Here is a 16,034-nt window from a genome sequence, read left to right as displayed (position 1 = left end):
GAGTAAAGAAATGGTATAGATTTAGAGAAGTTAAAAAATCAAACAAATCAATAGATACAAGAAAGGGATGATGAATTTAAGTAAAAGCTCTCCGGGCCACCAAAATACACAATGTTGATCTTTTCATGAAAATTCTTATTTTATTTTTTTTATTTTTTAACAAAAATTCAGAAGAGTTCATTCCAAATGAATCAAGTAGACAGCAGAAGCTTATTATTATCAAGTTTCGAGTCGTTTTTACACATGTATTCTCAAAAGGTCCCCAAAAAAAACCTAGGGAGAGCTAATCCAAACTTCTATGATCAACTCAATCCTTTTGAGAAGCTATTCAATAATCACCCACAGATGCAAAGCCAAGAAATCTATAAGGAAGAAGAAGCCATACAAACTGTAATAAAACCTAGAGAGGAAAACTTCCGGTCAGGCGAATATGGTCCAGAGTGCAGCGTAAACCATATTTATTGACAGCTGCATTGGCAGTCCTGAATCCTACCCCATATGCAGGTGAAGCATCATGGGCAATTTGATGCAAAAAAAACTCACCCAGCTTATTTTCAACACCCGACTTTCCACCTTTCTTGGATGATGATGACGACGACGACGACGACGAAGCTGCTGATGTGGATGGCATACTTTTGAGTCCGGGCATTACCTCTGATTCGAGCCACATGTATGAAAGCATTTGGCAGATTCCTTCCTCTACCTCAGGATTCAGGTTGCGGTAGCCTGCATAATTCTTTAAGGAAGATGTAAGGGGAAGGGAAAGCGTTGCCTGAAAACTTTAACTCACAGAGAAAAACTGAACGCATGGCATCGGAAGGTTACTAAATAGAGCTTTGCGTAGTTCTGATGAAAAGGTGCCAGGAGCTAAGTTTTTCTTTTCCAGCATATGTTATCCTAATCAATCAATATATTTTCTATTGCCTTCATTCTAATGAAAGATAACACGTATATTACCTTTAAGGCGTAACCAGCCATGCATCAATTCATGAGCAAGAATTGCACCTGTTAGTAATCTGTATCAAACAATGATGACGGAATCTGTTAAGGTTCAGAAACTTTTGCCAGGTTTGGCACTTTTCAGACAGAGTAGGCGACTGATAATTGTAAAAGAATGTAAACAAAGTGCAGCATAATTAGAACTGGTTGATTTTCAAGGACTAGATAATCTGACAAGATTTATTCTTAATACTAGTGTTAATTAGAAAATGAAAATAAAAATAAATTTTGTTTAAATTAAACTTCAAATGGTCTGATACTGCCTTTCGAAAATGTTCTGCACTGAGAAAATTTATGGAGGAAGCCACCGCCAGTGTAGGCTATATGTGGAGGGCCGTTAGATACAATTTGACGCCTTAGGCAATTATTGCCTAAAGGTGGAGCCAGCCCCATAAATGTGATTCAAACCTAATTTAATGTAAATGCCACAAACATCAAATGATAATTAGATATTAGCTCTATTTACTCCACATATATCACTTTTGAAAATGGCCCTTTAATCAATAGGGTTTGGTTTTTACCCCCTAAAGAAAAATAAATATATTTTTCCATTTTTTTTTTTAAAATATGTAAAACTACGTGAGAAGTCCACTGAGCTTTACCTTGGAAGGCCATACAAAACAAGAATGGCAGTAACTTCACATTTTCGAGTCAGCTTCTGAGGTTGTGTTCTCATTCCTACTAGTCGGCGACCCCCAATTCTTGGCCTTTTAAGTATCTACACATTTCAAAACACAGTGAGGAAATAAATATTTGGCACAGTAGCACAAGTTCTTTCAAAATTTAGTAAAATAAGCAACAGCAAATGGGGCCAATGTCTTACACTGCTAACAGTCTGTTCTTCAGACAGGCATAAACCCCTTGTTTCAGGCATGTGATGGAATCCCTAGAAAAAACAAATTCTGAGTCAGAGAAGTTAAAGAAATCAGGAAAATATGAAACAGAGGGAAATAGCATAAATTACGTTTTTCTCCCCTACAATAGCTTCATTCAGGGCTTGTCTTTCAACTAGAAGCATGGGAATTTGCTGATCAAGTTTCATGTTCATTCCTTCATAGTAATCTCTAATGGCATGGTAAAGTGGTTGACAGTCACCAGTATCCATGATAGCAGATTCCATGCACTCTAAACATAAACTCCGTCCATCGCCCAAAGAAATGTATCTTGCATTCCAAGACTTCAGTAAGCAGCAAAGGGAGACAATGTCAACAATAAATACTATAAGTGGAACTACCGATCTTATGTCATAGAGCCTAACTATATTGAAAAAACAACATTTTCGAGATAAAAAGTTATTTATATTTAAAAATAAAAAATAAATTGCAGTAACACGTCTGTACCTCCAAACGTTCACAACTACAGCAACGGGCAGTATTATCGTGCTCGTGAGAAGGACAATATTTCTGGGACCAAAACGGGTGGCACCTATACTCAATTAAACCAGCCTCGTTTGTTGGGATCTGAATATATGTAAAAGCAAAAACATAATCATCATTATGACAATGCCAATAATTCACATTGGCTCAATATCAGGTCCAAAGATGCATGGTTTCAGCTAAAAGAAGTAGGATGATTCTTTTTCGATCTTTCTTACTATTTCTATTCCAATTAAGAGAATAGAAATGTATATTCATTTTCTTATATTTACACTAATATAATGATAAAGAATAAGCAGCTCTCTGCTTTCTCCAAATTCACATAAATACATAACGGAGTATATAATTTGAAATTTACATAGTATATATGCTTCATAGTACTTGGTTATTAACTTCTTATAGTTTTCTGGACGCATTACCATTTTATGGTGTGCAGTCGGGTTTCAGAGGGGAAGATATTACACATATGATAATGGAATCCAAAGTGACTGAGCATGGAAATAGAGGCAGCCTTGGAGGGGAGATATGTGTGTGTGTGTGTGTGTGTGTGCACATACAGCAATAGAGAGACAGAGAGAGCAGATGGCAGTCTAAGGAACAATGATTGTGACTTCCAACCAAAGGAAACTAGAGGGAGAATCCTAACTATGCCACAGTTTCTTTATATGAAATGAGTAGGGAGAGGAAAGCTGGTCAAAACCGACGTATATCCTGAGCCAAATTAGCCAGTTGGAGAAAAATAGCTAGGGCCAGCATTTGCAATCTCCGCAAGAGAATATGTAGTTGAGGAGGAGAATACACGTGAACACAATGTTATTAAAGGGTCAAGACGCACCAAGGCACTAGAGGTCCTTTGGAGCCTAGGCGCTAGGCGCGCGCCTAAGTGAAGTGAGGCGCACAATCGAAATTTTAAACTACCATAAAAGCATTCATATCTCATAAGTCGTATCAATATTCTAAAAATTAATATCAACTATAAAAAAATGAATCCATCAACTATATAAGCATTTAACCATAAAATACAACACAAATTTGTTTTCTTGAAAGGCAAAATAGAATTTGTTTTTTTTGAATGGAAAAACAGAGCACAAAAAGAAATAAATCTATTAACAAAACAGAAAAAAAAAAAAAAAAAAAACTGTTAACAAGGAAAAACACCAAAGCCCCAAAAAATAGACGTAGAGACAAAAGAAGTAGATGAAGAGAGAGAAGTAGATGAGAATAGAGAGAGAGTGTGAAGAAAAAAGAGAACAAACGGAGCCCAAGAAAAAGAAAAAGACAGAGAGAGGAGAACTATATGAAGAGAGAAATAACCAAAGATGAGAGGAGAGAGTAGAGGAGAAGAGAGAGAAGAAGAAGAAATAACTGATATGGCTTCATTGTTTGTCTCTACAACTAGGGCTACGTCGTTGGTCTCACAATCTCACTCTTTCTATGTTCGGTTGACACTTTGACTCTTGGGCTTTCTTATTTGTTTATTCTTTTGAACAAAAGTTCCTTCTCTCATAAGCTTAGGCTTTCTTATTAGTTTATTAAGTTGCCAGAAGTACCCTTTTTGGCTTAAGAAATAGAATAATCATTTTTTAAAATTAAAAAAAAAAAAGCAGTGAGGCGCGCCTGACAAATAGGACGACACGCAACCGATGCGTGCCTAGTAAACATCAATGAGCCTGAGATGACAACAGGTGCTAGACCTGCGCCCTGAGCCTAGGCACATGCCTAAGCGCGCCTTTAACAACACTAAACACAATATGTGATGAATATTCTGGAGGAGTTGTGGCATTTTTCTTGCTCAGACCAACCAAAATCTACAGTTGAGAGTCGAGAATACGCCTTGGTAGCCTTGGAATTTGGCTATCAAGTCACATAACTCCAAGGATTCCAGATAGTAAAATGCAGTTCTAAGGTCACACTGTGGCCACTTGGAGCCATACCTTGAAGTCACAACATGATTGTACATCAAGCTCAAAGAACTTCCGGAGGCAGGATGTGATGTGTCAGGATGCATCACTTTGAGATGGCTTCACTGGGGGCGAAGGTGATGGATCTGCAGTGATTGAAACAACCTAACCATAGGGGCTATTGAAGATTTAATGGAGAAATCAGTGGAGTAAAATCTTCAATAGGGGCCAAACCAAGCAAGTACAGGAGTACCTCAGCATTGCCCTCCCTGTCGAGGTTCAAGGCCAAGGCACCGTGTGAAATGATCTCTCAAGGGACTCACATGATGCACCCTGAGAGGGTGGCTAGAATGGCAGGAGGACAGGTGTCATGAATATGTTGGACTGCATATAAGCTAGAGAAATGTCCTCATTGAGGCCATCTGTAAAGGGTGTTTGAGATGATCATAAGAGTGTCACGTAGGGTAACTCTAATGGTGTTTAGTGCCTATATTATTTCAGTAATAGTCGTCTGTGAGGTATTAAATCTAAGAATTTCACTGTACATGTTCAAATCAAGATAGTTCACTATCAATTTTGACAAATATTATGCAGAAGGTTGAACCACATGAATAAATTTTTGAACAGATTTTCAAATATAAGAAACTTATTTCAATATAAGGTATAACCAAAATGCCAAGAACAATCTTGCAGGAATGTCAATATGTTCAGCCCAAGTAGGCTACCCAAGTTCAAAGGAAAGGTCTCAATGAGATATTTCTCCAAGTCTAATTAACCAAATGTTAGACATATGGCTAAACCACATCTGCAACTACCACAAGTTGAAGTGCTACCAGGGCAATTGTTGTATTTCCAAAGACCAAGGGTCTAGCCTAGTGGTATCTCCCCACCTTTCAAAGTAGAAGGTTGAGGGTTCAATTCCACGAAGGGGCACAATGGCTAACTAGTGAGGCACAAGTTAACAAAGCGCACTCAAAATGAATACAAATAATAAAACATCGCTATTGGAGAACAAATTACAGCATGAAAAACAGTTCAAATGTGCCAAGTACTGCTTCCTTACAAATTGGTGGCAAACTTCACATCTGGGATGGTTCAACTCCTTGAAGCAAGACTTGTGGTATGCATCCCTCCCGGACAAAGAAAACTTGATTCAAAAGAAAAAACCAAATAAGAACATACAAGAAAAATCCAATAGCATTACACGTCCTAACATAAAAGATAGTCTCTGCTGGTTTTTCTCTTTTTCTTTGAGCCTGTGTCTGTTTTTCCCTGTGTGGATGGGCTAGGTGGTGTTTGGATCAAAAGACATTTTTAGACCCAAGAAGAACAAACTACCTCATGCTCAGTGATCGGGAAACCACAAGATCGACAACAAAAGCACTCTGGATGGAAAAAAGTTCCCATGCATCCCAAATAATTACCATAGCCAATGTCACGGTTGCAGCCACCACATACTCTGCAAGTTATAGACACATGCATACATGATCAGACAAATTCAATATTTGAAAACTCACGACTTCTGTGGTAGCAAATGATTCTATTCATGAATAGTAAAACTGGGTGAAGTAAGAAAATGAAGCTACTATATCAGTCTAATCATAAGAAGGCCTTACAAGCACATTATTACAGGTGGGCTAGATCATAGTCGAGTATTCTTGATAAATGTCCAAAACTATTGGCTGGAAAGCAAAAAATTTCATTACCAGAAGCTAACGGATAGCTTCTTCATACCATCAACTAAGTCAAATGAGCCATACTAGTAAGTGCGCTGCTTATAAAATGTGAATTATGACAATCTCAATTTTGCTTTTTCTCATAAAATGCACACATGCTTCATACTCGGAAAAGAAATCTAGCAAACACTAAACTAATCCATACTTTCAAATGGAAGTGTTGGCTAGGATTGAATTGCATAATTTGAGGTCATTACAGCCTTGGATTAATCAATTAGTTAGTCATACAAATTATTTAAGCAGTGCATTTTTCATGCCTAGCCAATTCAATTGACCTTTTACTAAGCAGACAAGAGAAGTGGGACAAATAGGTCAGTAGTAGCCAATCACAAACTCTTTTCAACTATGCTAATAAATCCTAAACTACACAAAAACTTATGATAATTGACATTGCACACCTAAAATTCAGGTGCAACCAAGCAGCCCATGTTTACAAATTGCAAGTATAAATAAACGACTACCTATAACATCCGGGATAATATGCTGGAGGGGCATAAGGAGGATAAGAAGATAAATCGAGGCTTTCCTGAAGTGCCCTTGAAATTTCTTCATCATTATCTGTTTTCCATCTGTATCCTGAAAAAATCCGAACTCTAAATTTAGGATATGAACGGGGAAAATATAAAGCTCGTGTGGGTATTATTAGAGAGAGAGCAAGAGAGAAAGAGAGAGGAGAGAGCGTGGGATGGGAGGGATGATTGAAGGTAACAGGAGCTTGATCTTTGCAAACTACAAACCTACCATTTGGTCTGTTCAAATCTTCTGCCAGAGAAAGTGCAATTGAACGGTCTAATTCCTCCTTCTCTTTCCCTGCTCTAGAGCGATCATCCTGCAAATTTAATAAACTTTTAACAAAACAACTCCATGTTAAGAAGCACATAAGAAATTTAGTTATGCAATAATAGGATAACCATTTGAGAAACTATAAATTAACATGTGGCCGAGAAATATACTATTTGCAATTTTTCTAAGTAGTGATAGCACAGAATTCCAGAATCATTCTTTGGACAATACATGACTTCTAATGACAAGTGCAAACAACAGTTCTATGTATCAGTTGATACATAAATGTATTTCCTGGGACATATCATATATGATAAAGGACTCATTGTGATTTATTCTCCTGCAAATTTATCTTTTCAGACAGTCAATCTCAACTATTTGGCAACAAAACCTTAAAGAATTGCCAATGATGACACTAGTTAGGGAATTACTGATACTTATTGAGCAAGTCATGATAAGACATAGCGTTACAGAATCAGAATGAGCAATAAATGATGAGCCATTAAGTTGCTTAGTTACTTCCAAGAATGATTGAGGGAGAAAAAAAACCTCATGTGTTGAAGAGATCGATATTTTCATTCTATTTTGTTCCAGATGGAGCACTTATTCTGTCAGGATGGCTAAGATAAGTTGCAATGCAGCATCCTCATTTAAACAAATTTCAGATGGGATTGTTGTCTATGTTACAAATCTCAGAGGTTTGCTTTTCAGATTAGAGCCACTGAAGTTTCCATGATTACAACAAAAAGATAAAGGCAGAGGACATTGAATGCAGATTCTTGCCAACTTCCGGGACAGACTTGAGGAAGTTTCAGTTCTAGTGTTATCTCCACGCTACTATCAATAATCTAAAGTCTGGTCCCATTAGCTTGACCAAGGCCATTATGTTAATTTGTGGAAGAACTGTCCAAAAAGAAAAAATATGTGCATTGAACTGATTTTTTTTTTTAAACAGCTCTTGCCCAAAAAGAAAAAATCAAAGTCATGTACATTTATTGATTTAATTGTCAATATAAATATATATAATGAAGGAAGGGAGAGAGAAAAAAAAAAAAAAAAAAAAAAATTATCTTTTGAGTTTCATTAAACAAGTTTTTGTTTATGAGGAAAAGGAAAAAAGAAAACTATACTTGTTTGTCTAACAAACCTCCTAAAGAGCACATGCAATAAATTTCTGGTCATACAATGTATATTAAACTACATGTAATAACCATTAAACTGACCTGATAGGTCCTTGAAGACAACTTTTTTTATTTTTCCTTTTTAAGTTTAAACTTATTGCTTCAGCAAATCACTGTGTATCAGCGAATTTTGAATAGTATCAGTAACATCTAGTAGTACCAGGCCCAGCAATGCCATAATCGAGTTAGAGGTTGATTCTCATAAGTCATAACCATATTCATAACATCACTGGTAGATGAAAAAGAATAAAGTTATACTGCATGCATTAGCATGAACTCCTGTTCACTAAAAAAAAAATTTATATATATATATATATACATATATTAAACTCTATAATTCACATTTTAATAGTACGATTTTCCTTAGAAAACATAAATCTGTAGCTGAATGATATAGTAACAAAACATATCTATTAGATAATCTGAAAGAAACACATATCTACTAAACCATTGACATTGTAATAGCATGAACCCGTGAATAGATAACACAGTGTACTATTTACCAATGATCTAGCCGGAGCGCGCAAAACCATATTTTCCTCTCCCAGAAACTGTGGATGTCGTCCACTCGTTTCTCCACGACCTGACCCACTCTTAAATAGTTTACTCAACCATTTCATGAACCGAGACTTCCTCTCTGCGTGTGAAGAAACAAAGTGACCTGCTTAAACCCCATACAAAAATATCATTAATCAACTCATCCTATTTTTTCATGTACAAAAGCAATAACGCATCGATATGGCACAATTGATGAAATCAAAAGAAATGAAATGCAAATATCAGTGAAGCATTTTGTCAAACAAGTGTGTGACATGTATGAGCCAGTAATTAATAGAATTGGGATTGATTGTAAAACAGAAGGTACCGTGTATACAAGGCTGAGAGATATGATTGACACCCGAAGAAGACATGGGGATCGAAATGTACGTATAGTGTTGCCAGAAATTCGAGAAGGGAGAAAAGGAGAAGCGAATTGAAAATGACAGGGAGAGAGAAGAAGAGGAAAGGGTTTGGAGGTAAAGGGAATAGAACAGAGGGAGAGGAAGAAAAATGGCATCATTAAAAGTTAAGCTGAGAAAGAAAGAAGGAATCTCTCGGGGGAGAAAGGAAGAGTTGTAGAGAGAGAGAAAGTGTTGGAGAGAGAAAGAAACAGGTGGAAGAGATTCTTGGCTTGGGAAAGCAATGAAGAAAAAGTGGGAGAGATCGGAAAGATGAGAATCTGTTGAGGCGGAAGAAGAAGAAGAAGAGAAAAGTAACCGTTGGACGGCTGAGAATTGGAGAGAGAGAGAGACGGTCCAGTAGCTATATGGTCAACTCTCAAGCATGGGGAATTTCTGATTTTGAAATTCTGAAGAGAATTTTGCCGGGTAAAGGGCACTAAAATTTGAAAGTGACCCTCATATTGTCGTGAATTACATAACTGCCACATTTTTTGTAATTTTTTTTGTCAACTACCTCCTAGAAAATTTCTATTTTTTTATCGGCTTCGCTAAGTACTACCATGAAGCAAGTGTCTCGGAGGAGTTGGATTGCTTCCTGTGCCTAAAGTCGGTATTCAAATCTTGCACCCTCTCTTTTTCTGTTAGAAAAAATAAAAATTGCTATCAATAAACATAATAATTAACTATCTTTAAGTAGTTTAATTTTTTTTAAATCAACATGAACCAGCTAATTATTGACAAGATGTAGAAGCTTTGTAATCCCATCGGATGCTATTCTGTCATTGTCAACAATCTTAATCCATGCCATCAACATCACTCCAACCATTAAAATAAAGTTTGAACACACCATTTTTTGGTTTAGCAACAATTTGATTCATAAGATCTTATACACAAGAACACCATACATGTAAAAATCAAGGAGCGAGTTTTAAATAAAATGAGAAAATAAGGTGAAAAAAAACATTATTAGAAATAATTGTAACATATAGGTCGATTCACTTTGTTATGAATTGAGATATATATACACATATATAACTTATCGGCAAATAAATCAATCATTGACTTAGGTTTTGTTTTATTAGGTTTTGTTTTATTATTTTGCATGCTTATTAGGACAAGGTTGCATCAATATTTATATGATTTCAAAGTGTTGGACTATTTTTACCTATGCACTTAATTACACTGTTTGAAATCTATTTTATAAAATCAAATGAAATTCAGTGATATCAATGCATAAAATACAATTAATAAGACTAGATTACTTAAAAATACATTTTCGTGACGTGCGATGAAAGAAAAAATCTTAATATCGAAGTATTACGGATGGTATCCATATCACAATCTTAAAAGCACCAAGGACTTACCTCTCCCCTGTTTCTTCCTTTCCCAATAAATAAATTATAAAATGTTGCTGTAAAACATCCTCATAAAAACACATTTTATTTTGAATGAAATTGAAAGGCCAAACAACATCAAATGTAGACTATCAATGCACGACATAGAAGAAAAAGAAAGTAACAAAAAAATTACACATTGTCAAACCATTTAATTACTAAAATTATTTTTCCTTTCTTTTCTTCTTATTCTTCTTTTTTTATAAAGATAAAGCAAATTCTCAAAAACTCAAAAAATTGAAAACTATTTTAAGATTACTAATTTAATATAAATAAAAAATTCAAAACATGTTTGTTTTATTTGTCACTCAAAAACAGTTTTTAAAAATTTAGAAAACCAAAAGGGTCTTGTCTATTAATCTGATTGGTTGACAGTTTTTGAAAACTTAATTTTTTTAAAAATAATAATAATAATAATAATAGCATTTTTATTTTATTTTTTTCAAGGCAAGAAAGAAGATGTCATTGATTCAAAAAAACAAACACATTACCACTGATGACAATCCACAAAGGCGGCGTCTTGAATCACTCTGGGAATAGCAAGATCAAACATTATATCACGTTTCTCTTTCAAACTCAGATGACTCAATAGATGAGCTACTGAATTAGCTTTTCTACCAACCCACTTCAAAGATATGCTTTGAAACTTGGTAAGCAAAAAGTTAATATCGTCCCAAATAGCAGCTACGCAACTCTGAGGACTCTTTGAATCAAGAAGAACTTTGCAATCACCTTCAACAATTAAATCAGTAAAGCCCCCCTCCAAACTCCATTCGATAGCCTTTCGAGCTGTTGCAGCTTCAGCCATTAGAGCAAAAGTCATGTGTGGCAAGGAACAGATGGCAGCTTTGACAATGCACCCGTCGAAATCGCGAACAACAAATAGCATGTTTTTTCTTAAAACTGTCTTTTATAGCTTTGAAAATAGTTTTTCTGTAATATTTTTTTTTTTAGAATTATTTTCTAACAAACCAAACAAATTGTTTTATAGTTCTCTGTAATTTTTTTAACTGGATTTTCACAAAACATTTTTTTATAAATGAATCAATATATACAATTTTTTTTATTTTCAGTTCTGTTGAAACAATATTGAACCAAATAAGCTCATGTTTTGAATAATAAAATTAGGATATAGAGTAAACACCAACAAGAATACCTACACGAGATAAAGCCTATTGTTGTAACATCAGATTTGATAAAAGTAAAGGAGGGGCGTGCAGATTTTTATATTTCAATATAGTAGTGTGTGTATATATATATATATATATAGAATCAGCGAACCTACAGGCTGGTTTTTGGTATCAGACATTACCAGATGTTACCTAGCGTTTGGAGAAAGCTGAAAGTGGCATAAAATAATAATAATAATAGGTCATTGTCAAGGCCTTGGAATATAATAATTGTGGGCTACACTTTTCCACTAAATCTGTGACCAATTTGTGCTCACAAAAGCTAGCAGCCTGAAAGGTCACTGGAATAACAACTCTCTGCTTTTAGGTTGTCATTAAAGGTTAGTTTCAGCCTGATTTGATTGATCCAATACAACACACATTACTCCCAACATTCATGTGTCTATGCATTTTGATGCAACACCACAAAAGCCTTGGCATTAGTTTAAAAGGTTACTTTAAAACAGTTGTGCTTTCTGCACATGGAACTTTTGATATGAGGTTTATTTCTTAACATTTGAATTTCTTAACTTCCAAAAAAAACATTTGAATTTCTTAAGGGTAAAATGAAAAAAACACTCTTTAATATTTTAATTTTGGATAAATAATTCTCATATCTTTTATTTTGGGTATATAATTTCATTAATTAAGTTTTAAAAATTTTAGCAAATAAGGGCTTATGTTGCGTATATAAGTCGGTTAAGTTTGAAAATTAAACAATAAAGGACTTAAAAAGCCACTGTTAAAATATAAAATTTCGAAAACACCCTTATCTCTTCCTATAATCCTCTTATAAGGGCAAAGTGAGAAAACACTTAGAATATTTACATTTTGGGTAAATAACACCCTTTATTTTGAGTATATCGATTATCGCCCAAAACTTAAACATGTGGCAAATTTTACTTTTTCATAGGAAAAACTTTTTTCTGCTCAAAGAAATGACACAATACAATAATCTTACCATTGGATCATAACCGTCAATCCAAAACTCAACATTTATAATAATAATAATATAATTCGAATGAATATCATCTTTATATAAGTTACTTTCACACCCGTAATTAGAAGACACATTTCTGTAAATTTTTTAAAAAATAATAAATAAATAAATCTAAGTGTTCATATGTTTTTCATTTTATTCAATAGAATTTAGGGAAGTTTTAAGAAAGCGTCTAACGAAAAAGACCTTTATGGTATGCGTATAGGGTGTATAATCCCTTTATACGTTCTAAAAAATTCATAATATTCAATTTTGGAGCAAATAAAGACCTGAATGCTGAAAAGATTAAATTGTCTCTCTATAACTGAATAAAAAAATAGGCAAAAAAGTCCGTTAAGTTTGAAAAAATATGGTAAAGAATGGCTTGATATCATTGTTTCGTTAAAAATTTGTTAATGTGCATTGCACATAATATTTTTAAGATATAAAATTTTAAAATAGCCTTGTCTTTTCAGATAATTAATGTTCTTATATATACATACATATATATATATATATATAAACACATTTGTCACATTAAATTAGTTTTTTTTTTACTTGTTTTTTATTCAAATTTAAAGGGATTCTTTAGTCTTTTCAGTATTCAGGTCCTTGTTTATACCAAAATTGAATGTTAAGGTGGTTTAAAATAAATAGGATTGAATACTCTATATGCATATTGCATACCATAAGGATTTTTTTTTTTCCCGCAACCCTATATATATATATATATCAAAAGAATGACAGTTTAATTATTTCACATTTAATTAGTTGACTTTCGTCAAATGCTGAATATATGTATATATATATATATATATATATATATATATATATATATAAACACATTTGTCACATTAAATTAGTTTTTTTTTACCTGTTTTTTATTCAAATTTAAAGGGATTCTTTAGTCTTTTCAGTATTCAGGTCCTTGTTTATACCAAAATTGAATGTTAAGGTGGTTTAAAATAAATAGGGTTGAATACTCTATATGCATATTGCATACCATAAGGATTTTTTTTTTCACGCAACCCTATATTTTATATATATATATATATATATCAAAAGAATGACAGTTTAATTATTTCACATTTAATTAGTTGACTTTCGTCAAATGCTGAATATATGTATATATGTTTTATCTATATATATATACTCTATATGCATATTGCATACCATAAGGATTTTTTTTTTCACGCAACCCTATATTTTATATATATATATATATATATATATATATATATATTTAAGAAAAATATTTTAACGTCGAAACAAACGAAATCTTTAATACATTAAAAAAATATTTTCTATGTCGAAACAAACGAAGCCTTTAATACATTAAAAAAATATTCTCTATGTCAAAACAAACGAAGCCTTTAATACATTAAAAAAATGTTCTCTATGTGCATATTAGTACTAGTAGCTAGGACCTGAATTATTTTTATTAATTTATATAATCCCCCCCAAGGTTAAATGTTTGCTATCTTCCACAGGCCTTTCTAGAATAATTCACAGCAAGTCAGATACACACAATGACTTTTCTCACACACCATAGAAAAGCAGGACTAAATTTGATGAATAAATAGGTAAGAGCCATTTTGAAATCCAACAGGATCACATTAATTTTGTCCACCAGATAATGGAAACATTAGAAAGGTAACATTGAGGACTAGCTCTATCCACTAGCACTTGTTTCATTTGTTAGTGCTGTGAGACCATATCTTGCAAATTGTAATGAAATTCTTGTAATAAAATAAAATTTGTATTGAAGTTAATCCAAATACTATTGGTTAGATATATATATATATATAGACTCCAGTTGAGTATCCAACAGAGTTTATTTTTATTTTTATTTATTTATTTATTTTTTTGAAAACAGGAACTCCCTTAGGCAGGGCCCCTTAAGGATCCATCCCAAGTTACAAATCTGTGCCACGTGCACCGGCCCCTCAACACGCACAGCAATCAATCGAGAAGAATAGATGGCTTGGGAAGAGTCCAACACCAGCTATTTCAAACCTGCCTCCAAGTTCCAACCATCACAGCTACGCCTCCGGAGGCAACAGAGTTTATTTTTTTTTTAGTGATAGTGGTAACAAAGGAATCGAATTAATAATCCTGAGAAAGAAAGGCAGTGGGAGACATTAGAAAGTTGCCAAATACGTGGACACAACTACTGGGATTGCAATTGCTTGCTAGTCATATATATGACAAAGTTAAAGCATTTTTGGCTAAAAGCTCTATTATAATTTGATTTGTCCACCAATCCCATCATTTTAATGGACTCCTCTTCTACTTGTTCATCGAACCTTGTAGGATTGTAGCACTCTAGGCAACTTTATATTCGTGTTCTCTCTTCTCAATTTTTTTAAATGTTCCATATCGAATAAATAATTTAGAATTAACTTTACTTACACGAGGGAAAAAAATACATAAAAATTTAGAATTCTCTTGAGAGATTAAATTTTATGAATTTTTTTAAGTTGCTATATATAGAGAGAGTTAAAAAATAAATACTTTATTTACATTTTATAAACAAAAAAATTAGTATACAGTTGCTTGTCAAATTTTTATTTTTTATATTTGAATTCTCCATTTAGCGGCTATTTTGTATTCCTCATAAACAAAAACCCTTTCTTTCCAATATGTTACAAATGACTGGATTACTTATGCCTATGATTTTGATATCCAGGGCAACCAAACAAATGGAAACGTAGGTGGTTGGTTGATTAAGAGTGTCGATTGCCTATTTCATTATTCTTAAATAAATCATTTTTGTGATACTTAGATTAAGAGTATGGATTATCTATTTTATAATTCTTAATCTATGGAATTCAAAAAGGAGAGTTATATACTGGACAAATTATTTAGCAAGTTAACACTCACTCTGAACTCTAAGCAAATTAATGATTCAAAATGAGACTCTTACCCTTTATAGACATCATCTCTTTCTAATGTTAAGGTCTATCCCCTAGAAGTTTTAATTCAAAATATTATAAATATTTACAAACTTTCTCCGTAAAAATCTCTACTCTTCATATAATCTTCTTAAAATGTCCTTCAATCTATTACTTTTATAAACTATACAATGTTTCCTACCCTACAAAAACTCAATAATTTCAATACAAGTATGAAATACTTCATAATCTAACTCTCCACATATGTCATGTACAGACTTAGTCTAAACCAACTCCCCACATATATCACGCAGACGTCATGAAGTTTGAACACTCCTGTAAGGTGATGTGTCTGAGTTCAGCAGTGACACTCTATAAATACGTGTAAGACACTTTATGACGGTGACCATTATTAGTCAATACATCACGGTCCAGCACATTCCGGCCACTTAGACCGAGACATCTTACACTTTTTGTTTTATACAAAACAAATACAACAATATGAACATGCATTATATTTATATATATATATATATATGTATATATATATATATATTTCAATCTCTAAAGAGAAAAAACATAACTATATTGATAAGATAATAATATCATATATAATATAACATGTCTTTTTTAATATTCGAAGCAAGTCATCTTTTAACTTATGTAACTTTACTATAATGT

At 33.4% G+C, this 16,034-nt stretch overlaps 1 protein-coding gene across 2 annotated transcripts; it reads right to left on the bottom strand.

The window, feature by feature from the left end:
- Positions 1–193: 193 nt before the first annotated feature.
- On the bottom strand, positions 194–9,280 carry LOC132312095 (protein DA1-related 2-like). 2 transcript variants are annotated; one of them, XM_059810341.1, is made up of 12 exons: positions 8,842–9,280; positions 8,480–8,637; positions 6,754–6,841; positions 6,474–6,588; positions 5,615–5,735; positions 5,340–5,423; positions 2,340–2,459; positions 1,964–2,176; positions 1,823–1,885; positions 1,602–1,717; positions 958–1,016; positions 194–726 (listed from the first exon to the last, which is right to left on the bottom strand). In XM_059810341.1, the coding sequence occupies exons 1-12, from the start codon at positions 8,885–8,887 to the stop codon at positions 401–403; spliced, it is 1,509 nt and encodes a 502-aa protein (XP_059666324.1). In that variant the 5' UTR covers positions 8,888–9,280; the 3' UTR covers positions 194–400. The 2 variants fall into 2 exon arrangements, with proteins under 2 accessions (XP_059666324.1, XP_059666325.1); XM_059810342.1 differs by having other exon boundaries at positions 561–736; positions 8,842–9,279.
- Positions 9,281–16,034: the final 6,754 nt, after the last annotated feature.

Source organism: Cornus florida, unplaced genomic scaffold, assembly GCF_030987335.1.
Source record: "Cornus florida cultivar Cherokee Brave unplaced genomic scaffold, ASM3098733v1 CherokeeBrave_3.0.0_Hap2_Chr06, whole genome shotgun sequence".
Lineage (NCBI taxonomy): Eukaryota > Viridiplantae > Streptophyta > Magnoliopsida > Cornales > Cornaceae > Cornus > Cornus florida.
Note: the sequence above shows the minus strand (reverse complement) of the source record. Positions and strands in the feature narration are given on the sequence as shown.

Coding starts and splice junctions, on each gene's coding strand:
- LOC132312095 (XM_059810341.1), bottom strand. CDS start 8,887: ATGTCTTCTTCGGGTGTCAATCATATCTCTCAGCCTTGTATACACG. Junction 8,638..8,841: donor CTCTCAGCCTTGTATACACG/GTACCTTCTGTT, acceptor GGGTTTAAGCAG/GTCACTTTGTTTCTTCACAC. Junction 727..957: donor TGGCTGGTTACGCCTTAAAG/GTAATATACGTG, acceptor AGAATTATGCAG/GCTACCGCAACCTGAATCCT.